Raw genomic sequence first — 27,578 nt, 5'->3', positions numbered from 1 at the left:
AGCCCCTTTACATGCAGCACTTTGCGTGAAAGGGGCATACCATGGGTGTTGCTGTGGGTGTTCCCTTGCAACACCCAAGGAACCAGACCTTGGTTCTGCCATGCCTACATTCAGGTCTGGGAAGCAGCTGAAGATGTGTGTTACAGTGATGTGTGTTGCAGAGCCTTGCCTTTCCATGCTAGACACATTATTATGATTTTATCGTTTTTGCTGACTTTTAACACTGTTGGTGACCATGAAAGTAATGTGAAAACAAAATCAGAGAAAAATGTAATGTTGCTTGTGTCTTCTGATTATTCACAGAGTACCGCATTGCCGGATCAGTTTGTCCCGGGCCTTGGATAGGGTTGAACATGTTTCCATGGGCCCTACAGCTGTTTTTAAGGATTGTGATGATAATGTGTCACCCCTCCCTGTATTTTAGCTTTGGACCCATCGGGCAGTCTGTGCACCATGTGCCTGCTGAGGTTTCACCAGAGGTGCAGAGGAAATAGATAGACGGGGCGTTTTCAATAAAAAGGATTTATTGAACAGTCTTCTTTCTCAAGCATAAGAAGTGAACTGCTACAATCGTAAAACTGGTTGCAAAATATAATGCATACAGTAGAAAGAGTAGAATAAAATAATACTGTAAGAGCATTGTATGGTTCCCAAACCATAACAAAATACATACATAAATAACAGAGGCTAAAAGTACTCAACTGGTGCTTCTAAAATACGCCTACCCCGATGTGCCTATCCTAAGCTTAGTACGAGGGAAGAAGTAAGTGAGGTGTAGAATAAATATAATATCCTTTTGCCAAGAATCTGTCCAAGGTTTCTTTTGGGTCTAATCAGCTCCGTGCCTTATTTTGGAATGTAGAAGGTCAGGCTCATGTCTCGATTTCCCAACAACCCTCAAGGGTAGCCTGGAAACACTGGAGCTGGATTTCTCGGCAGGAGAAAAGACAGCGCCTCTCTCAGTGCTTCTGCTGGAGAGTAGGCTTCCTTCGCCACTTGCAGTAGCAGGATGCGTCGGGCAAGTAGATATTCAAACTGCTCCAAACCACGGTGTGTTTGCTAAGGCAAGTGTGGGCATATTTATACCTTGAAGTTGCCGAGTTTGATGTAAAGGTGGACAAATTACGTCATAAAAGAGTCTCAGTTCTGTTATGTTAAATGGCACTTTTTGAGCGCACTGACACCCGGAGGTTTCCTGGCGCTTGATGACAGAGCATGTGTAGAGTGACAAGGAGAGATTACCCAGAGAGAGTAAACAGAAAAGTTTTGAGAAGTTTCCTGAACTGAAAAAGGGAACCACTGGACTTGATGGCCTGGGGAAGGGGGTTCCAGAATTTAGGGGCAAGGAGAGAAAAACGACGGCCCCCAAATTTATTGGTTTTGAATTTGGGAGTGACAAGTGGGTGATGATGAACTGAACGGAGGGAACGTGCAGGTCGATACAGAGTGATCAGGGAGTTAAGAAAAGCGGGGCAGGGGCAGTGAAGAGATTTGAAAACCATGCAGCCCATCTTAAAGGCTGCCCTCTCCTCAACTGGAAGCCAGTGGAGGTTGCGGAGCAAGGGCTTCGCAGATTGCCACCTAAGAATCTTAAAGATAAGACGGGCCGCCTGATTCTGCACGACCTGGAGACGACACAAAAGACATCGGGGGAGTGCGTGATAGAGAGAGTTAGAAAAGTCGAGGCGAGAGAGAACAAGGGACATGACGACCTGGCACAGAGCCGCATGTGGAAGTAGGTGCCTGATCTTCCGGATCTTTCGGAGCTGGAACATGCACGAAGAGACCGTGGCACCCACTTGAGCTTTAAGTGACAGCTCTGCGTCGATCGTCACCCCCAAGCTCTTAACTGCCTTGACTGGTGTGGGGGGGGGGACCAAGATCGAGGGGCCAGAACTGCGGGCCCCAGTATGCAGCACTCGAGCTGGGGAGGAGCAGCTCAGTCTTTCCAGGGTTGAGCTTTAATTGATTTTGATTCATCCATTGTTGGATATGGGTCATAACGACGTGAAAGTTGCTGACCGCCTGTGGAGAATCAAGTGGAAAGACGAGCTGCAAATCATCCGCATAATTGAAGACTGTGACATCCCAATTATGGAGAGAGCAAATTAAAGGGTGAAGGTATAGGTTAAATAATAAAGGGGAAAGTGAGGAGCCTTGGGGGACTCCGCAGGTGGTAGGAGACTTTGGCGCAGTGAAGGGACCCAAATGTACAGCTTGTGACCTGCCTGTGAGGAATGACTCGACCCACCTAAGAGCTGAGCCCTGAATACCAGCCTGTCTGACAAGGTGGAGAAGGATGTCATGATCCACCGTGTCGAACGCGGCCAACAGGTCCAGAAGCACAAGGGCCTGAGGTCTTTTTGCATCTGCATTCCCTCTCAAAGTATCCATAACTGCCAAGATAACAGCTTCCGTGGAATGGGCCGGCCTGAAGCCGGCCTGATTAGGCTCAAGGAAGCAAGAGCTCTTGATAAAGTTGGAAAAGCACCGGGTGACATGGGCTTTGAGAAGTTTTGACAAATAGGGCAGCAGGGATATTGGTCGGTAATTAGAAAGTTCTGCAGGGTCCGCCCCTGGTTTTTTCAAGAGCGGCACGAGGATTGCTTCCTTGAAGGAGCTAGGGACTGCGCCAGAGATGAGGGATGCATTCAGGAATGGTAATATGCATTCTGGTAGCTTAAGACAGATGTCCCGCAGTACTGAAGGAGGGCAATGGTCATTCGGTGAGCCAGATCTTACACGCTAGGGCGGGAGGATCTATGATAGGGAGCTGAATGAGGGATAGAAGATTATCAGGGGAAACATCAGGGAATGGTGACTGTGGGATAGGAATGATAGAGTCTTTTATTTTGATGATCTTCTCAATGAAGAAGAGATTGAGGGCATCACAGGTCTCCTTAGTTGGGGTTTGGGCTGGGAGGGTCCTATCGTCAGTGGTCAGCTCGTTCATAATCTTGAACACTTCTCGAGTTTTATTGGTAGCAGAGAAGATTCTGTCGGAGATATGCTCCGATTTAGCTGAGAGAATAGCTAATTTGTATTCTCTGCGGGCTGCCACGTATCTCAGTCTAGATGACTTAGAGTAATCCCGTCTCCATGTGTGTTCCAGTTGGCGGACCTCAAGTTTTAGTTGCTTGAGGTTGTCAGAAAACCTTCTGTTGGCGTTAGGATGTCTGGTGCAGGGGAACTTAATTTATGGGGCAAATTGATCACTGGCCCCTTTTAACCAGCTACCAATATCAGTGTCCATCCTATTAACATCATCATGGGTGCCGATAGTGGGGCGAGTGGTGGCCAGGGTTGCTAAAAATCCCTTTGAATCGTAGTTATTCCATTTGCGTGAGGAACCGCCTGCCATCAGGGGGGGCTTTGTCCGCCCACTAAGAGTGATGGTAGTGTCGATAATATGGTGGTCCGACCATGCGCATGGAAATATAGAAGGCTGAGAAAGGGTAAGATTTGTAGTCCAAACATGATCTAATATGTGACCTTTGATGTGAGTAGGTGAAGAAATATGTTGAGTCATGTTCAGACTTGTCAGGGTCTCAGATAGTGCCGCGGCATGTGCACCTGCATTGGCATCATTAAACCAGTAATTAAAATCCCTAAAAAGGGCAAAGCTAGGGTGTGAGGTCAGAAGAGCAGTCACCTGTTCGCATAAATTCTCGGAGAAGTCCGGCATAGACCTTGGAGGGCGATATAGCAGAGCGAAAGAGAAAGCCCCGGCTTCCGTTCCCAGACTAATGATCAGATTCTCTACTTGTGATAATGCAGAGGAGGACGAAGAAATAAGGTGGAATCGTTTTGAGACGATAGCCGCCACGCCACCTCCAGGGTGACCAGGGGGCCGGTCAGCGTGGAGGATAAAATAATCTGGAGGGAGGGCAGCCAGGATGTCGGGAGGGGAGTCCTCTGTGAGCCAGGACTCGGTCAGCAAAAGTAAGTCAGGTTTTTCCTGTGTCAACAAGATAAAAATATCTGTCTGATGTCTCACCATTGAGCGGGTATTTAGATATAACACCCGAATGGAAGTGTGGTTCTCTGGTGGAACTATCGGAGGAGTGCGGGGGCCGTGAGGGGAGGGGGATGTGCGAAGGATACCAAAAGCAGTGAGCTTCCCCATGGTGGATAATGAGGGTACATGGCAGGGTGAATTAAAATCCGAGAGTTGCCTAGCTGAGTATGAAATAAAATGACTAGCATCCCCTGCCCCTTGGCCCGGCCGGCCGCGGACGGGCGCAGACGGGCTAAACTCAGGCGCAACTCCGGCGCGCCTACGACGCGCCCGCTGCGCTCGTCTGCTGCGCTGAGACATAGTGGTCGTTTCAATAGAGGAGTAACGAGGGGGGTGTGGCAAAGATCCAATGCGCCGGCCAACCCAACCCAAGATGGCGCCCGCGGCCGCTGAAAGCCCGCCCCAACAATCAGCCCTCAGCCGGCCGCGTAGCCTCTGTAAAGAGAAAGCAGGGTAAGTAACCTAATAACTTTGAAGTCAGGTTAGTTAGGAGTCACAATAATGGCCAAAGATAAAATAAACGCCGCTGCTCGCAATCAGCAGGACGAAGGGTAAAATGACACAGCAGCTCTCCAGCTATCGCGCGCTAGCCCTCTGCCACCAGGCAGCGTCGCAATCCGAGTTGTGGCGCAAGCTCTCCGAAGAAGCCCCATTGACTCTGTCTGATCACCGGAAGGAGAGAGCTGCTTACAATCCAAAAAGACCGATGACACCCCTTCTGCTGAGGGACTAGCAGGGTGTTTTACAGGGAGCAGCGCATATGGCGCTTTACTAATTCAGAAAAGCAGTTTTGCGGGGCGTGGCTTGGACGCCGGGAAGAATGGCGGCGTGATTCTTCGCTCCTCCACAGCGATAGTGAAATGATGAAGCTGGGAGCTGCAGACACGAGGCAATTCCTGACCTGAGAGACGAATCAGGCATCGGAAGGTTTCCTCCGTCAACTGCGTGAGTTTGAGCCAGCTCCGGACACAGAAAAGGGTGAAAGTAACCCTCATCTGTTACTCCCGCGTGTGGGTGCGGTGAAGGGACGGACTCAAGCGGCGGCCCGAACAACGCGGCTGACTGAAGCGGCGGAGCCCTGCATGCCGCAAGCGACAACAGATATTTCCGGGGGAGATAAACGGGTCCGAAACGGAACCCAGTGAGTACACCTATGAGCAAATTTAAAGCGACAATGAGCTTTTACATCGGTAACAGGCGCAAAGAAATAGCATTCAAAATGGCGGTATAACGTTTGTGGCGGACAGTTGCTTTACTATCCTGGTACTATTCCACATTGGTACCGATCGCTGTAACAGGCAAAGGTCACTGCAACGGACAGCTGCTATGGCATAATAATTTCTTACCGAATACTCTCTAATTGAACTGATGAGAGCTAACAATATCACTACACCGCAACACAAGCCTCTGAATTAAAATCAAAGCGGTTGCATCAGCAAACACCGGCATTGAGTAGAAGTCTTGGGGTTACACACTGACTTTATCGACTCCTACACGCAGAAGTCTCACTGCCATATTTTGATTTCCAAAACCCACCAGAGCCTCTTAACAAGAGCTGTGCGCACAAAATGGCGGGCGCCAGCACACTTTCAGAGCCACATTAATGTGTGAAGCAAGCTGTGCGCTGACTAAGGTTAAAGGGGGATTCATGAAGGTTTCTTCTATGTGTGCTGCTACCTGAACATCAATCATTATAATGCCTGATATCACTGCTGTGGTGTGGATGTAGTGCTACAGTGCTGGGCCTGAGATAACTAATAATGGCGGGATGTCCGATGTAGACTAATCTACTACAGGAAGCGAGTGCAGTAAAGACATCAAATAACCCGAGGCCACACGATATCAACACCTGAACGCTCTTAAGCGTACCTTGTCAGGAACTGGGCTATAAATGCACTAAATAAACGCCACTGATGGACCTTAGTTGTGTTCAGACGTAGACGCAGCGCATACAAAGTGGCGGGCACCAGGCATAGAATCAGTACCTCATGTGTAGTCGCAAAATGTGAGCGATGCGCGGCGAGATGATGTATGCTGTTCAATGGAAAAGGAGTGATGCTATGAGAAACGGAGGCATATTGTGATGCAAGTTGTGACTTTGGTGCCAAAAGTGAGACAATAATTCAATAGAGTGCTGTGACAGCTTGATTGTTAGGCTGCAGCAGGACTAGACACGCTGGACAAGCCAGGCAAGGGGGCAAACATACTGTAGTGCTGCTAAGTGCTCATACAGCCGATCACCGTCTGAGGTTGGACTAACTTGATGCCCTGAGCATGACGGACGAAACATGGGTGATAAGGAAAATAACAAAGGTCTTAAACGTCCTAAGGCGGAACCACCAAACCCGTCATCACAGTTCAAAGGCAAGAAGGATTTCAGTGATGCAATGGATACCATCTTGAGTAGGCTAGGGGACGTACGAGATTTGGCTTGGTCTACAAAAGAAGAGGTAGAGGCCGTCAGGCAAGATATTAAAGATATTAACTCCAGAATAACCAAAGCTGAGACAAGGATCAGTAGGCTTGAAGACTCAGAGGTTGAGACCTGTGGAGCTCTCAAACATCTCACTATAACCTCTGGCCACGCCACGAGGAGACTCTCGGAGTTAGAAGACAGAAATCGGAGGGGGAACCTTAGAATCTTTCGCATTCCAGAAAATTCTGAAGAATCCCATGGTTCTTGTGTTGCCTTCTTAGAGACATGGTTCGCACAAGCGCCCAACCTTACTTTCACCCAGCCATTGGAATTTAACAGGGCACATAGAGTCCCAGGCAGGATTACAAAAATGCAAAAAGGCCCGAGAGCTATCATCTGCAAAAACTTGAGGTTCCAACATGTAGAGCAGATCCTTACATTTGTGCGCAAAAGCAACCATGTTCTGTGGAAAGGAAATAAGATCTACATATCACAAGACTACAGTAAAGAGACTGTGGAAATAAGGAAAGCATTCCTTGCGCTACGATCACAGCTACGATCATTGGGTCACCAATATGGATTAATCGGACCGGCCAAATTCAAAGTGACCATACAAGGAGTATCCCACATGTTTTCAGACCCACAAAAGCTCAAATGCCTGCTGCACAACTCAGAAGAAGCATGTATTGACGTCTCAGCAACAGAAGCGGCGGGAGCGTCTGGCACTAGCTAGAAGTGGATATTCTTGTTTCTTTTTCTCAGGTTGCTCTTTTTGTTCTAATGTTTGGCAAGCCTCATGAACTCACTGTGTAGTCCACACATTGCAAAATGTTCTAGGCTTCTGAAGTTGCCTTCGATGGTGCAGTACGTTACCTCACAATAATGCAGCAAAGCAGAGACATCAGAGTCGTTTGTATTAGTAGTGTAAATCACCATACAATAGTACAGCAATATAGAGATTTTTCTCTAGCATGCAACAGCAGAATACGTTATCCTATAATAATACAGCTAATCTGAGATGTGCTGCTACCTTGTTGGAGTCATGCTAGTGTTACCTTACTTACAGGCTAAAGTTGTGTGTTTTCAAGTACTCAGAAGTACCCCAGTTTTCCGAAATCTCTTCAGATATTACACGTTATTGCACTATATGTTCTGACTATGGATGTGGTTGGCTGTTCGAGTCATATATGATTCCTTTTGAAGTTTTTGAATGTGAAAGGCTTGAACCAACCTGTTAAGTGACAGAAAATCCTAGACTACCTACGTAGGCAGAAAGGTGACAATACCTTGTTGCAAGAATCGAAGCTAGAGGCCCAACTATTTCACACACTCAGGAACACATTTTTTACAGAGGCAGCAGGGTCCGAAGCAATTAGAAAGAAGAATGGGGTGGTAACATTGGTCGCTAGGAAGGCTAATGTAGAAGTCATTTCATCAACAACGGACACCAAAGGCAGATGGGTCACGTCCAAATTACTTAAGGATGACACTGAGTTCTATATTACGAACGTTTATGCCCCAAACACATGTGATCTATCATTCTGGTCAGAGCTTACAAAACAGATGGACACTATCCCCGACACAGCTGTACACATACTTGCGGGTGACTTTAATTTACCGACTGACCCCACCCTAGACAGGGACTCTAAATGCCCTTTTCGCAGCAATAAGGCACATAAGGCCTTTACCAAATTCTGTAACAGATTCCATATGATAGACTCATGGCGTCTACAAAACCCGGATGGGAGGGATTACACGTTCTACTCCCCTCCACATGACTCATTCTCACGAATCGGTTATTTATTTATCACTAAAATGCCATAGCCAGAATTGAAGACACAAGCATAGAGCCGAGGGTTGTTTCAGAACATTCTTGCATTTCACTCACAGTCTCTAATATAAAGCCGAATCTCCGCCAATCTTTATGGCGTCCAAGCGATTAAATACTTGGGGACGAGAAACACAGGAATATTATTGAAGTCGCAATAAAGGATTATTTAACAGAAAACAAGAGGGGGGAAAGTACAGACTCCACCCGTTAAGAGGCTCTAAAGAGCACTATACGAGGCATAATCATTAAACTTAAATCCGCCATAAATAAAAACTACAACGCAGCCTTGGAGACACTAGAGGCTGACATTGCCGCATTAGAGGCCAGCTATATACAGAATAGGACAGAAGTGACTCTAAATAAACTCACTAACCAAAAATACGCATACAATAAAATAATAAGTGAAAGGGTTGGGGTGTGGCTGGATAGAAGGAAACGTTATAAAGTTTGCGAATCTAATAAGGTGGGAAAAGGACTAGCGGCCTACTTGACATTTAAGATACAGAAAAACACAATCAGCTCACTGTTAGATAATAAGGGAGTAGCCTGGACTGACCCCCTTAAAATTGCCGATATATTCAAGGACTTTTATGAACGTTTATATGCGAGGAACAAAAATGTAGAAAAAGATAAGGTCAAACATTAATTAGATAAATGTGATCTGCCTACAGGCCGAAGTGGCAGAAGCTATAAAATCACTTCGCTGCGGGAAAGCCCAGGACCTGATGGGTTTACTGCTAAATTTTACAAATGCTTTTCCTCGACATTGGTTTCGCCTTTGCTTCATATGTTCCATGAAATTAACTAAACGGAAGAGGTTAGACGCACATTGGCAGAAGCTGTCATAGCAGTCCTACCAAAAGAGGGCAAGGACCTGAAGCTCCCGAAAAACTACAGGCCCATCTCGCTCATCAATTTAGATTGCAAGCTTTTAGCCCGATCCTGGCCAACCGAATTCAGAAAATTCTGCCGAAACTTATCTACCCCTCACAAGCTGGCTTTCTGAAACATAGATTGTCCAGTGACAATACTAGAATATTGGCACACGTCCTTGAAAAAGCTAAACTTCTCTCCACTCCCACTGCAGCAATAACATTGGACACAGAAAAAGCCTTCGACAAGGTAGATTGGACGTATCTGGAGGCTGTCCTAAATAAATTTAACTTAGGCCCATTCATAAAACTGGTCATGTCCCTTTACTTCTGGCCCTCGGCCATGGTTCGAGCGGAAGGTGCCTTCTCCTCTTCTTTCAAATTACAACAGGGAACAAGACAGGGATGCCCCCTGTCCCCTTCGCTTTTCCTGTTGGCCATAGAGCCCTTCCTGTACCAAATCCGTAATAACAACAGCATCCCTGGAATTGCCTTTAACGACTGCGTTATCAAGCTTACAGCATATGCAGCCCTTATGAATACCATAGAGGAGTTTTCGGAAGTCTCTGGATATTCCTTAAATAAGGACAAAACTGAGGTAAAGCTATTGAATAATATAGGCAATAAAGAGATTTTGGGGACTTCCGGTTTAACTTGGCAACCGGACTGTTTTAAATATTTAGGATTAGATTTTGCTAAAGACCTAATTACGACATTACGAGTCAATGAAGAGCGTCTCCTAAAGAAAATAACAAAATTACTAGATGGTTGGTCTCCTAAGTTCCTATCATGGTGGGGGAGAGCTGAGACCCTGAAGATGATGGTAACACCCTTGGTAAACTATCTGGCGAGCATGCTCCCTATGACGTTCACGGATGACTTCCTGCACAAAGTAGATAAACTGTTTGGTACATTTTTAGGGCAGAGGAAGAAGCCCAGGGTATCTATGAAAAAGCTACAGCTAACTAAAGAAAAAGGCGGCCTAGGGCTTCCTACTTTTAGAAACTATCAGACAGCATTCTTGTGCAAGCAGGGAGCATCCTGGTTTGTCGAGGATCCATGGTATACCCCACTATGGATAAAGATAGAGAAATCTATTGTTGGCAATGCCCCCCTTCATGCACTGCTCACCATGGATCTAGCGCACCTCCCTCATTCTAAATACATCATGCTAAACACTAGGCGAGCATTTCTAAAACTAGATCACACACACTCAGTCTCAGTTCTTTGAAAACTCCATGAGTTCTTGGATAAGTCAGTTCTCGAGCAAGGGGAAGTCCCTAGCTGCTGGAGCCAAGTTTTCCAAGAAATCATTGTAGATTTTCGGAACTAGTGGAAGTAGCCCTGCCGTATTTGGAATGCATGAGCTATGTCTAAATATGGTTAAGGTTCTTATGCTTATATAAGGACATAATGATTTATACCTATATAAGGGCAAGAATCTGGAAAATTACAATAGGGTCCTAAAATGTTCCACAACATTAGGAGTTGATACTACAGCTGGTTCCGGCACAACCCACATTTTCAGGGCCTTCACCCCTGCTGAACGAGGTTGAAGAGCTCTGTGCAGTCATGCTCTGGCTCTTTTGATCTCTGCTGACTCCTGCTGGGTCACCTTTGGCCCCCTAGGAGCTAAGAGGCCCTCAATCTGGGTTACTGCAGGCAGGTTCGGGCTTCATGCCAGCAGGACCCTCTGAGCCAGTTCTGAACCTGCGCCATGCACTTTTCCTCTGCCAATTTTGCACTGCGTGTCTATTAAGATGTCTTGCTTATTTGTCTGTTACACCCATGCTCTTTGGAATTAGATGGCACAAGTCCTCCCTGGTGTTTAGGAGGACCTTCGCCCCATCAACTCACAGGTCTTGAGCCTGACTTTGTTTAAGGCCAGTCGCAGATATCGTCTTACCCTTTAGGATCTCAATAGTTACTTTGGCTGAAAATAAACAAAAAGTTTTCTCTCTGACTCAAAGTCAAGACTACCCTTCTTTCTCTTTAGGCCCATGTCTTGAAAAGGTAGCTAAGTGGATGGAACACTCGTGTCTTAAGCTTTACTGGGACAAAAAAACTGAGCTCATGTTCCTCTGCAACGGTTTAATCGCGGTTCTGACAATGGCCAGGTTGTCTAGGTCCTTCTCCCACCTCTAAAACCATCATTAAATGCCTTGGCATGTGGCAGGATAATTCTCTCAAATTTGACTATCAGTCAGTGAAGCTTGCAACCACTTGTTATAGCATGCCCAGAATGCTTCAGAAGATTATTTCTTTTCTTTCTTTTACAGTTTAAAGGTTGGGAGTCCAGGTTCTCAATCTCGCCTGCCTGGATTAAGGGGAACTCTCTTTACCTAGGAGCTCCAAACACCACAACAAAGAAATGTCAGTTGGTACAGAATTGTGCTGTGCGATTTCTATTCAATTTACCTAAGAACCAATCTGCCCAACAAGCTTGGAACTCTCTTCATTGGCTCCCTGTGGCAGAAAGGACTAAGTTAAAATGCCGGTGTATTGTCATTAGGCACTGTGGGGTAAAACACCCCAGATTTTTGGCTCTTTGCTTTCATTCTACTTCCCTAGAAGATTTGGAGGGTGCTCTTTTTTATACAATGCGGCTGGGTTATGGAACACCCTCCCCCTATCTCTGCGTTCTGCAAACCAGCTACTTCCCTTACAGAGAATGCTCAAACGTAGCTATTCCAGAATATCCCCCAATCAATAGAGGTTGAAAATACACTTCCCTATGCTTCTGTGCAGCACTATCAGTGCTGGGGTGACTATGAGTAGCTACGCCCTGTATAAGTGCTTCATAAAATAACATAACATAACAGACGATCAAAAATGCTAGCGAAGCGGCCAATTTCACAATTTCTTATGGCTTGGACAACACCTAGTCCATTGGGTTAGATCAGTCCTCCTTGATGTTTATGCCCTTAGCTGGGACTCACCTCTAAGGAGACAAGGCTGACTTGGCTCTTAAACAGTTTAAAGAAAGTAGGTCTATCATCCATTCTCTGGGTCTTGGTCTCTCTAACGTGCCTCATCAGCCTTAATAGTTTTATTGCTTCTTTTCAGGCTTTGGTCGACCCATTCCTCCTTACGTGCCATCAGCAGTACTAGCCCTTGGAAGGGACTCAGCCCTTTTATGGGAGCAGACGAAGGCCATTCCATCCCCACACTCAAGGTCAGCATGCTGCTTAGACCTCTGCCGTCTCATTCTCCAAACATGCAAAACCACTCGCAGGAGCAAAGCCACCTGGTGGGAGGCAGAATCCACTGAATCAATGCGAATTGGCAAGAGATAACATCAGAAAAGTGGTCCTGCACAATTTCAGAAAAGGTTATGCTCAGCATTTCATTTGTTCACAGTCACACCTTTCAACGTCCACCCAATATCTGATGGGGGACCATCTCCCTGTTTTCAGCAGGAAGTGCAAACCCATTTGGCCTACACAGCTATGGAGAGGGTGTCAGGACCAGAAGTGAGATGTAGTTATTATTGCCACAACTTTGTGATCCTCAAGAAGGACGCAGACCTCCAGGCATATTTAGACCTCACTATCTCAGGGCCTTCATTTGAAAAGAGAAAACAAAGAGATATGATTATTTTAAGAAACAATAAATCACAGTTGTTAGCTTAACTACAAATAAGCACTGGAAAATTCATTTAATTTGGAGCTTAAATACTTTTACAAGAAATGTTCTATTGAAGTGGAATTTGCTCAATTGGAGTTACTTTGGGCAACAAACAGATTTAATCAGCTAAAATATTTGAAAGATTTCCTAAAAGTTGCAATTATTGTTGGACCAGAACATATTAAACATTGAGGGCCATATTTATTAAAAAATCATGCAGTCACCTGGCTGTGCTGCATGATAGAGAAAGGCTTAACACTGCATGGCACAATACTGTCTTTTCCATGTACTGGCACACAGTACGCTGCCTAGCGCCAACACAGTCACCCTTGCACCATGGTGCAAGTGTGCCTGCATTGCAGGCAGTATTATTTTTGTTCACGAAGGGGCACCTTTCTGCAAAATAACAATCCTGAGAGGCATTTTCCTCTTTCTGTGTGTGCTGCAGAATGCAGCACACACAGAAAAAGGACGTAATATGGAGAAGTGCTTGTTATGCCTCAAATGGGTAGGAGTAGGATTTTGATGCATTCACAGGTTTACCAGTATTAGTCATTTTGAGAATGCACCAGAATCCATGGGTAGATGTGTGGGAACTCCACTCTACACCCATGGAACACCTTGCCAGGGCTGAGTAATGCAACAGGGCGATTCGTGTTCTGTAGCGTTATTCTAGATTCATCAACCTGCCCTAATCTAGCATAAACAATCCAATTTAAGAGCTGTGTCGCTCTTGCACCCAATTGTGTGCTGCAAGAGTGACACAACTCTTTAATAAATATGCAAATTTGTTATTGAAATTGTTCTTAAATAAACCTATATAGGTATACAGCAAAATATATATTTAAACATCGTAAATACAACATATTCTATTTTCATTATTTAAGACATTTAACCCCTTCGCTTCAGGGTGTTTCGCTGCAGGGGGGGGGGGCGCGCAGCGCCCCCATGCTGGTGACGAGTTGAGCTCATCATGAGGCACAACGGAGCTGCCCTCAGGACGAGCTAAGCTCGTCACGCCCGCACCTGTTTTTAGAACGTTCAGCTCAGCGGGGTAATTAGCCCCGCGTGCAAACGTTCCAACGGCCGTGACGAGCTCAGCTCGTCATGAGTACAGCTCAACTGTACGCCATGACGAGCTGAGCTCCTCACCAGCATGGATGAGGTTAAACAACTTTCCAAATTAAAGTAAAATTCAAAGTTTACAGGCAGTGTATTTACAATTACATAAATATTATACATTTTAAAGTATAGAGGTTGTGTTGGTAGAAATGGTGGGGTCAGGAAAAATATGCTTTTAATTAAAATATGTACGCACTACTATTTCCATGTTTTGTATAATAATTGGTTGTAAATGTATATTGCTTCCTAGGAGAAAAGAACTCAGCAGTCAACTTTATGCTGTTCTGGACACAACTGTATGCTTATACCTATATATGTATGCTTATTGTTATGTATCACTTCCATTGTAGACCTCGGTCTCAATCTAGTAATTCAGCTCTGTTATGTAGCAACAGTTAACAACAAAACACTTTACACATCTATAATTCTATGTGTTATGCATGTTTTCTATTGAAAGTCTGTATCAGTTGCACCAGATTCTGGGTAGCTGCAGATGGGGTACAGAAGGCATGAAAGGTAGTGGGTGTTCGTTAAGAATGGTACATAAGGTATTATTTTTCACATTTGGACAAGGGAGAAGAGACCATGTTATGTGTGGCTATCCCATTACTCCTCTGACCCTGAGTAGCAGTTGAAGAAAGAGAAGATGATTTTCAGGGCCATCGTTAAAACAATTATTGATGAGTAAAAAGCGAATTACGTGTATGTTTTACACAAATGGGGTTAAAGTGACTTCAAATAGATAAGGAGAGGCTCTCAGAATCCCACACAGAACCCTAAGGAAAAAAAATAGTCCTGAAATTCCCTGTTACTCAGCTCTTACAGTGTCCTCCATTATTTATACAATATACTGTAAATGTAATTTAACGAATGCAGCAAATTATGCTGCCTATGGAAAGAGTACACAGTACTTAGTACTTAGTTTGATAATATGCAATGCAGTGATAATGTTGGCAAAGCTCATAGGCCTGCCTTGTCAAGCTTGTCATTTTATGTTCATTCGTATTTTTTGCAAATATATGCAATAGGCAAATGTAAAAGTAAAAATGCTGCAGTCTAAAAAGAGGGTACCAATGGTTGCAAAAAAAGTCAAATCTGTCCCATAGCATGCAATGATGGATTAAGCAGAGTCCACTACAAACCAGATTCAATGATTACGAAAAATTAAACATCCATGTTTTACCTTTTTTGCAACATTTGCAATGTGTTAACCATGCCCAACGTTCTGAAAAGTAGAGAATAAAATGTTATGAGCAAACAATGTTGTTCATCCAATGAATGTCATGTTTGATGCATCAGCATACAAGTGCCTGTTTTTATTAATGCATTATAGAGATATATGAGTGAAACACAAATTATATAAAAACAAAGATAGACCCCCCCAACTTTTTAGTTTTTTAACAAAAGAATATTTTAAGGAAATTTTTTTTAGAAAGTTTTATGATAAGCATTTCAAAGATTTCTCTTGTTACAGAAGCTGGCAGATGATCCACAGGAACGTCGCTGCTGCTGTCCCAATCTGAGGCATTCACATCCTGGCTCTCCCACACCCAGAACTCCTGGGGTCGGCTTCCTAACTCACTTTGTGCATGGGCTCATTTCAGTGCACCAATATGAATTAGGGACCAGATTTATAAACAGCTTGTGCTGACCTTGCGTCACACAAAGTGATGCGAGGGCAACACAAGCCTTAATTCAGATTTACTAAACTACGCGGGGCCAGCTTGGTAAATCTGGAGTAACACAAGACAAAGCAAGTTGCTGCCTTCTGTTACTCTGCGCTAGGGAGGCATTTCATGATTGGAGCGTGGGTGTTCCCATCACTCATCCACTCATGTATTTTGGTGCATTCCCAGATTTACAAAGACTGGTAAACCTGATAATGGGTCAAAACGCTGGTTTTCCCAGGATACTTGCAACAAAGAGAATATGATTCTCCTCTAAGGATTGCTTTTGAGCAGGAATGTGTACCTTCGATGCTGGGTGTAAGGTGGGATGGTGCCAGCGTTGGGGCTAGGTTGCAGATTGTGCACAAGTGCAGGCAGAGAGCAGGATTTCGCCATATATTGTTACATATTGGGCATTCCTGCCCACTCCCTTATACCCAGTGCAGCAAGTTACCTTGCTGCATTGCAGAACTATTTATGAATTTGGGCCACAGTTCTACTGCGACCTCCACACACCTCACTGAGCACAACTATGCAGAAAATATGTTTGGGTCACAGTCGGTCCAACTAGATGAGTTCATGGGCACACCTAAAATAGCACGAAAAAGAGTGGATAAAAAGTTACAAATGTATATATCAAAAACTCAAGTCTAGTGAATAATATATGAACAGTAACCACATAGAAAGTGAAAATAAATGCAGCAGTGCATAACAAGACTAGTGAAAACTATATAAACATTCCTGACATGGTTAGCAGGTCCCTAGCACCCTGTCACTACTTCCAAGTGTTATGCTAAATTTGAGCAGAAGCAGAAAAAAGCAACCCTATGAAAAGAGATTTCGAAGATGGATCACGCAACATATCTTATCTCAGTACAAATAGCTGTTTACCTATTTGCTATCACAGCTCTAATCTGGAAATGATAAGCAGGGTATGGCTGAAGGACAGCACACCCGCTCCTTCTCCATTTGTAGCGGCTTCCGGCTGATTTTTCCTGGCGGATACAACTTTCTCCAGCTTTATTGAGACTTATTGTCCCCGCCGCTATTATTCACCGATTACATTACCAAGTCTGCAATTGGATTGTACCTGCAAATACCCATAAGTGTGGTTCTGACCGGAACCTGAAATCGACTCACGCTTCACATGGTCTAGAGCCCAGTTGGGTTGGAAGTATCACCGGCTAAGCGACCTCTCTTCTTTTCACCTGAACCTTACAGCCCTGAGGAGTTGCGTTGCTATGCGACGAAACACGTGTCGGCTGGCAACAAAAGATATTAAAGAAGACTCTCTTTAGACACTGTGTTTTCTCTGACAGCTTTATATGTATACTGTTTCGTAACATTTGTCCATTGAGACATGCATTCGAAAAATTGAGAAGAAATTACTCTCTTGTTGTGTGCAATAGGCATTCTGCTTTATGTTTGTAACGTGTGTTCTGGTAACAGATGGATTCGGGGGGGTTATAGGGCTTATCCCCTCGCCTACATGCATCAACCCCAAATATTGATAATCCCTTTTACTTTGCGTTTACAATAGCTGAGCGCCCCTTTCCCTTTACTTTAACACCATGCGCGCTAGCGGAATTCCGCTCGCACGCTGGGTTTTGCGGAAACGCACTTTACGTGACGAGCTGGGCTCGTCATCAGCGTGCGAGGAGGCTACGCCATGACGAGCCCAGCTCGTCATCAGCGTCGAAGGGGTTAAAAACCCTTTCTTTTGTTACATATGGCTGAAGGACACTTCTCTCCACTGTTCCAGGAGACTGGTGTGAGCTCCTGATAGTCTTGTCTCAGAGCTCCTCCAATTGAGGGTCAAATACCTGCCGTTTGATGTATGTGTAAGCTAATTTAATTTATCACATATTGATACAACTCTACTTGCAGACGTTGAAGCACCAGAAAGACTCAGCAAACAGGATGATAAGTGCATCATCTCGATTTACATATAGAAAATCGTTTCCTCTAACAAAAATAATAAAACAGATCAGATTCTACTAGAAGCGTAGGGATGTAATGGCAACACTCATGCCAAAAACAACAAAAATATTTCAGCCGAGATAGAAGGAAGACATGAACCTAACACTTCTTTTTGTGTTTAAACTTTGACACTTTCTAATAAAAAGAGATAAAAGGAATCTGCAAAACAGCACATGATAAAAATTAAAGAGGTCTAAACGGGCATGGTCACAGTGTTCACAATAAAGCGGCTTGGCACTTGTAGAGTACTTAAAACACCTTCATGAAAACATAAACAACTCCACTCCACAAGGGTTGATGGAAAGCAGAGATGAGGTGAGGAGTGTTCAGGTCTTAGACCTGAGGTATCGAACCTGCCCACTATATATGACCCCCAGCTACATCTCCGTATGTAATTATAATGACAGGAATACCAGAAATTAAAAATGGCCAGAGGGAGACAAAATTGGACCTCAGGAATAAATGTGTGTTCTAGTTGGCAAGGTACAGACAGTTCCGCTATGACGGGGAAGTCTTAATGGTCAGTAGAGTTAGTTGGGTGGTAAGCGGTCAAAAGACAATACAAGGGGGCTGTGTAGTTATCAATTTCAAAAATCCCTAGACTGTTTGTAGTATTTTAAATCAGAAATATAGACCCCAGGACCCACCAACAGGGATTAGGGCCTTTTCACTGGACTATTTTTATTCTCATTGCCACATGACAGCTAGGGTGCATGGCAGCCCAGATCAAGGCAGGTGGCTGCTGGTACTTCAAACTGTCGGCCACTGCCACCCGCCTCCCAGTCTCTTGCTATTTAATGTACCAGTAGCAAATAGATTTGGGCCCCTGGAAGAGTCTGGTTGATATACAATGACAATAGGACCCGCCCATGGATTTAGAGCCCTGAGATCTGTAAGACAATTAGAGGAGTATAGTTGCGGTCAGACACTCGCCTAAGTGTAGGGACAAAATCAAAGGAGCTGGAAATAGTAACACAACATACGACCATTAGTGTACTAGGGTTATGGGATGAGTCGCATGCAATTCCATCTGCCCTAATCCCTGTTTCTAACAGCATACTGAGGAAAGGTATTACTGAATTATCCCCAGTACAAATGAGGGACATACAACCACTGCTATTTATACTTTTGATGGCACCCCTGACAAACTTAACCTAGGTCATAAGTTAAGGATCTTATCTTGGAACGTTGCTGGTCTTAAAAACAAACTGTCCTACCCTGATTGGGGGCATTTTGTGGACCAAAATGATGTATGCATATTCCAGGAAACCTGGGCACGGGAAGACTCTCTGTGGGTGGGGTTTGCTTCATTTAATGTCCCTGCTATCTCGGGGGGAAGGGCAAGACCATCTGGGGGCCTATGTATCCGGGTTGGCTCTCATCAGGGCTGCAAAGGTGAACAGTTGAATCCCTTGTCTAATGTTATCCAGTGTGTGGCACTTTAATTTTCCCCTAAACTCAAGATCGCTTTTATTAACGTTTATTCACGACTTGGAAGCTTGAGCAATAAATCCCCGACTTTTGACCAATTGAATCTCTTTATTCCTACTGTCCCCCCAAATGTGTGGTTATTTGTAGGGGGGATTTGAGCCCCTAGTAAAGTCCACTGACACAACTCCTACTGAGGAGGATCTGTGATGGCTAATTCCAGACCCTCAAATCCCACCGATTGAGGCAAGGCCCCCGCTGGCACTCCAGATCAATTCGGTCACACTGACTCACTCTCTGAGAGCGTGTAACGGCAGTACTAAATCGGATATACCTGGGAAGTAAACATTCAATAGAATAGGTCAATCATCATTGCTGGACTATATCCTAGTGGAGACCATGGTATGGCAAAGGGTTGTTGATTTCGCTGTCCTGCTGCGTCACAACAGGGATCAGAGCGCTCTGACCATGGTACTGGAGATGCCAGATTTTGGAAATGACATGGTCAGCTGCATCCCCTTAGACAATAGACTAATACTCTCCAACAACAAAAGAAGAAGAATAAGGTGGGGGACAATTTAGCAGTTACCCGATAAACTGGCCACAGTACATACAACAATCATCCGGTCTCTTTTAGAAATCGGAGAGGTTGTCTTAGAAATGGGAGAGTCTGTCTTAGCAGAGGGTATCTTCCTAACCATTAACAGAGTTGCAGATTTGCATGCAGTATTAACTTTCAAATTGATTGGTATATTTTCTCCAAAGATTCCCTGTAGGGCGAAAAAAGGGACTACAGGATCCTGGTTTAACAATAGGTGCCGAAAGGCTAAGCGGGCCCTGATAGACGCCATATAAGCTAAGGATATGTTCCTAACTAAACAAATGCAAGTGTTTTATAAAGAAAGTATCCAACAAGCAAAAATGACCTGGGATTTGGATAGATGGGATGCTTTACCAAGCATTGGCAAAGTCAATAGGTCTCGCCTAAGGAGGTACAGACTATAAATTGCCCCCTGTGATTCCACATAGCTGAACCAATTATCTGAGTACAAACAGGACTCACCTGCAGCTGATAGTGAACCAGCTCAGACCAACCACTTGTGCAGAGAGCTTCGACTGAGTGAAGTCTGCTTCCTCTGCAGAGCTCGATATCATGCAAAGTCAATAGCACTCACCTTTGTGGCCTATTGTCTCTGCCAGTGTCTTTAGTTCATTCTCACAACATACTGAATATCAATAAAAAGGCATCATTTGATTGCGTGTATTTCAATGAAGTGGGTGCCCTTTTCTTATTCACGATCTGAAATAGACTAGTAACTTAGCTCAAAAGCATTTCTTTGGTTTAGCAGTAAATACAAAAAATAATAATTAGGATTACAGGAGTGAGAGCAACTGAGGAGTGAGTGAAAAGAGGTGAAAGCGGAGGAAGCGTGATACAGCAAAGATAGAGGGGCCGATTACGATAGTGGGAAGTCTGCCAACGCTGGGCTACCGGTGAGGGCCGCCGGCCCGGCGGTGGTGTACTTCCCACCATCACCCGTAAAATTCTCACTGCCAAATTAGGATGGCGGTGGGAAGGGGAAAGGTACCTCGGCGGACGGAAACACCGTCCGCTGTGGTCCCGCAAGGGGGGCCTTTTCCACCCGGGACCAGGTACAATGGGGCTAAGGTGGCGGTGTCTTGCAGGCACTGCCGTGGGCATTATAATGCCTGTCTTTTCTGGCGGAGATCCTGCCGCAAAAAGACAGGTGGAAAATGACTTTGGCGGGCCCCCAGGAGGTGGGGGGGTGCTGCCCGTGGGTGGTACCTATGGTACCCCCCTGCATTTGCATGTACAAGGTGGCAGGCACCGCACAGTGCCTGCCAGGTTGTACATGCAAATGTAAAACATTATTTTTACATTGTGGCAGGTGCTGCCACCCGCCACAATGTAAACATACAGGATAAGCCCGCCAGTGTGGCGGGCGCATCCTAATTCGTTTTGTGGGACCGCCGCACCTATGGCTGGCGGTACCTTTTCCAGCAGCGATGACAGGCAGATTTTGTCTGCCTGCCATCGTAATCGGCCCCAGAGTTCGGAGGAGAACACAAACAAGAGATTGATGACACAAGGACTGTGAGCTATGATTTTGGTATATGGCATGAAAATTGAACGAATAGCATCAATCCCCATGTCTATTGCATGTGCAAACAGAGAGTGTTGAAGTAAACTTTAAATCAGTGAAATATTAGTGCCTTCACAGTACCGGAGACACCAGAAAAAAGAGCTATGATAACGTGCATCATGCAAATGAAACAAAAAGAATCAACAGGGTGCACAAGGGGTCACAAACAGTAATGAATGGAGGTGACTGCATGCAACAGGGACAAGGAAGTAACTACAGGGATAGCGGTGATGTACTCCATGACAGAGTAAGTGCTGGGTGGCTTAAAACTCCAAAGCCTGTAAAATTGTCGGGCAGTCTGTTTTTTGAAGATACTGGACAGTCGACAATAAACCCATTTCCATGTAACTTAGTCCACCCCATCTTTAAGAGGCATGGGTTTGTGGTGTTATGTTATTTTTGACTGCACATTGAAAGGTTTTTGTAGCCTATAATAAGTTAAAGGACAGATCACAATTGTAATTCAAAAGAACCTTACATGACTAAACTTTGAACCATGTATATGTAGCAATATTTAAGGACAATGTCGATTTACTATGCTTTCCTTAATGATGGCGATATATGTCTCCATAGTTAGGTGTGGAGTTAAGAATAGTACAGGCTATCGTATATATCATTGCCATCGCCATATTGCAATAGCCAATATTCTGGATACAATAGTCTTGCAGGACAACATGTAAACCCAATATTTCAGAAGAAAACACTTTGTGACTGCTACACTTGGGAAGATCCCTTGTATGATTTCAGTAGTGCAGCACCAATGTTGACATTAACTGAGAGGTATGCATGCTACATGCTGCTTTATCATTGTTTTTGAAAGACACTATAATGGGCGCTCAGTGTCATGATGCTGTTGGGTCAATAACAGTATAAGAGCTTCCTTCCTACAAAGGGTCTCGAAGATTCTGAGGTAATTTGGAGGACCTAGGGGTATATTACTAATGATTAGCGATATTTATCGCTAACTAGGCTTAGCAACACATTTTTCATCGCTGTATTCTCAGCGATATTTTATCGCTAAGCATCACCGGAAATTATTGCTGAGATAACTTGCTCTTAGCAAGGTTTATCACCAAAGCGATCATTTCGGCGATATCATGAATATTGCTGAATATGGACACTCAGTCCATTACTCCCCGAGCTGTGATAATTTGCGCTATAAAACGTGAGCGAAACTAGCCACATTATTATTAATAGTCCCTTGGACAAATATATTGCGCATTGGCAATCACCCTCTAAAATCACTGAAAGAGCTCTAATTGTGTCGCGTAAATGCCGCGATCCGGGAACTCACAGTGCATTGTTTGGAATTACACTGATCCATAAACTACTGAGCCCACAATGCATCTTAATAGCCATGTGGTGTCTACAGTCATTTAAGGTAAACAGTAATGATGGACTATTGTTTGTTACCGTGATCAGGGACAGCTTCATGTCCAAAATGCGTAGGTGGGGAACCTACAGAAAATAAACCAAGAATTCAACTAACGAAGTAGTGTGCCGCGTTTTTCTCTTTTGAGAAGTTATTGCTGAAAATATATATATATATATATATATATATATATATATATATGTATATATATAAATATATATATCACACAAAAAAAGGTTGCCCTTGTGAAGCTGCCTCACAGATGGTTCACGTAATCAATGGTGAAATCTGTGCACGACGCTTTGTTTGCACAAGTGCCACGAGGATTAGGCAGCAAGCCAGCACAAGCCAGCGCCGCCACTACAGATAATCAAGATGTCAAAAAAATGCTAAATCTATTAGAAAAGAAGTCTCGTTCAGAGATTACAAAATGATGGGAGCACAAATCCCTTACAAAATATGAGGAGGTTGGGCGAGTTCCGAGAGGGTTGCGCATCATGCTGGCTCCAAGCTTTGTGGACCCCAATCCCAACATGCTACGAGAATGGGGGGAATTGAACATGCGAGCGTCTATGAATCTAATCAAGCTCTTGATAAAATATGCGAGTCTGGATCGTGCTGTACTTCTGGATGAAACAGATCAATAAAGATTTGCATGCTCTTACAGACGGTGAAACACAAGCAGTGATTGCCAGAGGACGCAAAGATATCAGCGAGCGCTTAAAAAAAACGAAGATAAAATTAAGTTGCGCAAAATAAACAAGTTTGCAAGAGATCTCAATGATTATGAGACTGGACAAATATATACATTTGCACGCAGTACAATCAGGCTAAGAAGCAGCGGCAAATACAAAAATCAGCATCAAAACCTCAAACGTTAGAGGTTCAGCAAGTCCCAGCTGGAACACTGGACAACCAAGAAACATCATTAACAGAAACCATTTCGCTGGCTAGTACATCCAGCACATGCGGGTCTCTGTCAAGCCTGTTAGAGGAGAACTCCCCACACGCCATCCTCGACCTAGGCGAAGAAATTGATTTTTTGGTCGAGGCTCAACTGCAAGCACTAGGCCCACGGACACGGTCGCGCAATGCAGGAAGAGGAAAAACGCAAGGCGGAGGGCAAGAAGAAAATGTGCAAAAATAGTCGCAGCCACCAAAAAAGAAATGGTTCAAAAAGAAAAACAACAAACAGTGATTGATGCCAGCACTATTGTCAACTTATCGGACGTGACACTAACTACAGCCGAACAACAAATTCTTAAATTGGGCCTGAATTTTTGTCCTGAGAGCTCTTTCAACTATACCAACACCAGGGCTGATGTCTATCTATACATTAGGAAGTTGAAACTCAAGAAATTTCATGCAATCAAATCTAAACCTAATGTTATTTCAACTGATCCAACTGAGGGGGCTGATGAAGTTAATGGTCCTTCCTTAGTTCCAGCAAATGACGCAAGAACCCTCATAACGCTATGTAAACTTAACAGCGCAACAGCACCACCAAACACCGACACGGATGTTCCTGACACTCAGAGTGAGTTACGTGAGATCGATATTCCACAGAAGGGTGCTGGTGAAAGTCCTTTTAAACCCAAAAGCAAATTTGTCCCCGTCATGCCAAAGGATTCGGTGGACATTTATCATGATCGCATCATCGAGGATTTAAAAAAACTCAACAAACAAATCCACACTAATAAAGACATGTCCAGTTTCCAAACTAAGCAGTATAATAATCTAATGGCCAAATTGTCCAAAAATCAAGAGATTATCGTGAGTCCTTCTGACAAAGGGGGCAATATTGTCTTGTGGCAAAAAGAACATTACATCACTGAAGCCAAACGACAATTGGAAAACGCCAACTGTTACATAAGGAGTAATGGCACTCTATACAAGCACGCAAAGGAGAACATTAAATAGCTGTTGTTATCTTACAAAAGAGAAAATTTAATTACAGCTACTGAATGTGCTTTTCTATTGATTGAACATCCAGTCATACCACATATGTACCTAATCCCAAAGGTGCCCAAAATGCAGGATCCAACACCGGGGAGACCCATTATCTCTGCGATCAGGAGTATGGGTGAGAACATTTCACGATACATCGACTTTTACTTACAGGAGCATGTCCAATCGTTGCCTAGCTATATCAAGGATACAGGTGATTTTTTATCCAAATTAGAGGCCATGACATGGCAAAAGAACTGGTGTATCATCACTTTGGACATTGAGTCCTTTACACTTATATCGAACACGCAAAAGGTATTGAAGGTATAAGACATTTTTTGGGACATAAATCTTGTATGTACTACAGCCATAACAAAATGATTTGCAGTTTGGTACAATGGTGCCTAGATAACATCTATTTTTTGTTTGGAAAAGAAATTTGGAGACAAATACGCGGTGTAGCCATGGGATCCTGCTTCTCCCCCAGCTACGCGTGCTTGCCGTCGGGCTGTGGGAGGAGCAGGATTTACCAGGCATTTCTGGTTTTGAACACATCAAGTACTGGATGCGTTTTATTGACAATATTTTCTGTGTATGGGAGGGGGATGTTATGAGTGCCCAAACCTTTGTAAACACACTCAACACGAACCAGTTCAATCTATTTTTTACCTCTAACATCAGCACCACATCGGCTGAGTTTCTTGATGTTTCTAATAATATCAAAGGTACTAAGATTGTTACTTCCCTACACAGGAAATCCACTGCTGGCAACAGTATATTACATTCCAGCAGTGGCCATCCCAAACACGTCATTATGAGTATTCCGTTTGGCGAATTGTTGCGCTTAAAGAGAATCTGCAACACACAGGAAAAGTTTGAGGAGGGGGCAAGTGCAAAGCTGGATAGATTACAGGCAAGAGGTTACAGCAAAACCTGTCTAGCCAATGCATTGCAGAAGAGCAAAGAAAGATCTAGAGACTCTTTATTGGCACCCAAATCCCCTGACAATGATGCCATATCGGACACTACCAGGTTAATAACTACGTATAGTAGACAGCACCGCAAGATCAAATCCATAATTAATAAACACTGGGCAGTCTTAAAAACTGATGGTGTCTTACGAGATATGACTCCCGATAGACCCTGTGATCACATTCAGGCGTGCATTTAGCATGAGCCGTAAGCTAGTAAAATCCAGCCCTGAATTACCTATGGTCACTCAATGGTTTGGAGGTAAAGGCTTCCACAAATGCTCCTCGTGTCGAGCATGCACATTTGGACAGAACACTACCCATTACCGCACACGCCATTTCAACAGCAGGCACAACAGGGATCTGTTGTGTCTTACTTATTATGTCATCGATGCTGTTGCTCCTTTAAGGCGTGGCGGCGACCGTGCAAAACTATTACGCCGATTGGAAACGCAGTATATCATTAAGCTCGACAGCAAACAACCCAATGGGTTAAATGCGACAGAGGACATGCACAATTTGCTGTAGGAGTATTGATCTAGCTAACACACACTCTGTATTTAGCATACACATACTACAATCATGGTTCTGTTGTTAGATTATCTAAGACAAAATGATGAATCACACATGTCTTGTATATACATGAATTTCATATCTAAGCACCTGTTTCATGGATTCTGTAGTCTTTTTTCTGAATCTAAGCCAGCTGTTCAGGTTTCTGGACAGTGCAGTTTTTTAAACAATCATTGGGAAATAATTTCTTTAGGTGGTTTTGTTGCACTGTGAATTTACTTAAGCACTTTTTTTGATATATATAACCTTTTTTGTAAATAGTCCTCAATATTTATGTCATATAAAATTTGAAATGTATAGATTTTAAATAAGTATATAGGACTGCAGCTCGAAACTGTGGTTTTTACACTAAGGTGCTTGTTTTTGGGTGATATATTTTTTGTCTTTTCATAAGGTCCTGCCAAGTTGTGTAGCAGTTTACAATGGTACAGCTATTATTTGCAATTTCAAAACATTTCTTGTCATGCTTATATTTACTGAACGGTCCAGTGTTGTTTTTTCGATTAATTGAGAGTTGTATTATGCATTCATGCATATCACTCCATCCAAGTGTTGATGCATAGTAACATCATTGCATTCATGCAGTTATATGACATTCATATGCTTCTTTTGTGTATTCATACAGTAATTAACAGCACACCTAACACGCCCATAGGGGGCGTGTGACTTGATTATGATTAAAAATAGGTGAACTGCCAAAGTGTCCTGTGTGCTTTCCTGGCTTGTGAACAAGGGCGACAGAGCCCAAAATGCGTAAGGCCATCAGGAAGGGATTTGATGTCTGTTGAAAGTCACGCACAGATTTCACCATTGATTCCCTGCTCCTACCCTGCTTGCAAAACACTTCTCCCCTGGTGGAGCCTGGCTGCTGCTAAAGAATGGATTTATGGTCATTCAGAGTTGTGGATGGACTGCTAAAGACGCACTTCCTGCAGGGTCCCTCGTATTGTATTTCAGATTTCTACTAAACTGAAGAAACCGTCACTTCAGAATGAATCATAACCAGATCATGCCCCTTTGACAGTATATTGGTCCCATGCTGATAAAGGTATAGCAGCTCAGCTCATATCCTTCACAGTAGATCTCTATAGGCTTGAAATTACATTAAAACATGTGGTATAACCTCATGCATCTGACTAAGGAACACTGATTCTCCTTCCAATTAACTTATCCATCCACTCTAAGTGGTTAGGAATGGCAGCCTAACCAAGTCTGAAACTTTTCACACATTTCTCCTTTACCTACTTGTGAGTGATTATCCCTGTGCTAGGGCACGGAAATGCATCATCTACTCACTTTGATTCGCTCTCTTTGCAGGCTAGTGAAAAGTGGCATATTGAAGAGATGTGCTGCACAATCTCAGACCCCATTGCCTTCAGTTGATTTTAGATGTTAGTTCCATGAACAAAATTTCTCAGGAAATTTGATATACCTAAGATATTGCTTTTAGAACCTGAAATAGAGCAATCTTTCCAAACTAATCATGCTTTGACATCTATTACTACTTCACCACAATGTATTAAAACATAAAGATTAAGCTCATATATTGAATTGTTCAAGTGTGCGCTTTCTTTCTGATGATAATAAAC

At 43.8% G+C, this 27,578-nt stretch overlaps 1 protein-coding gene across 5 annotated transcripts in view; it reads right to left on the bottom strand.

Annotated features, from left to right (window-relative positions):
* LOC147740927 (uncharacterized) overlaps nt 1–27,578 on the bottom strand; it is a 364,072-nt gene that overhangs the window by 184,484 nt on the left and 152,010 nt on the right. For all 5 annotated transcript variants that reach the window (XM_086936051.1, XM_086936065.1, XM_086936062.1 and 2 more), the window contains one exon: nt 15,070–15,111. In XM_086936051.1, the coding sequence (XP_086792177.1) occupies nt 15,070–15,111 (42 nt within the window). The remainder of the gene's footprint in view (nt 1–15,069; nt 15,112–27,578) is intronic.

This window comes from Lissotriton vulgaris, chromosome 1_1 (assembly GCF_964263255.1).
Source record: "Lissotriton vulgaris chromosome 1_1, aLisVul1.2, whole genome shotgun sequence".
NCBI lineage: Eukaryota > Metazoa > Chordata > Amphibia > Caudata > Salamandridae > Lissotriton > Lissotriton vulgaris.
Note: the sequence above shows the minus strand (reverse complement) of the source record. Positions and strands in the feature narration are given on the sequence as shown.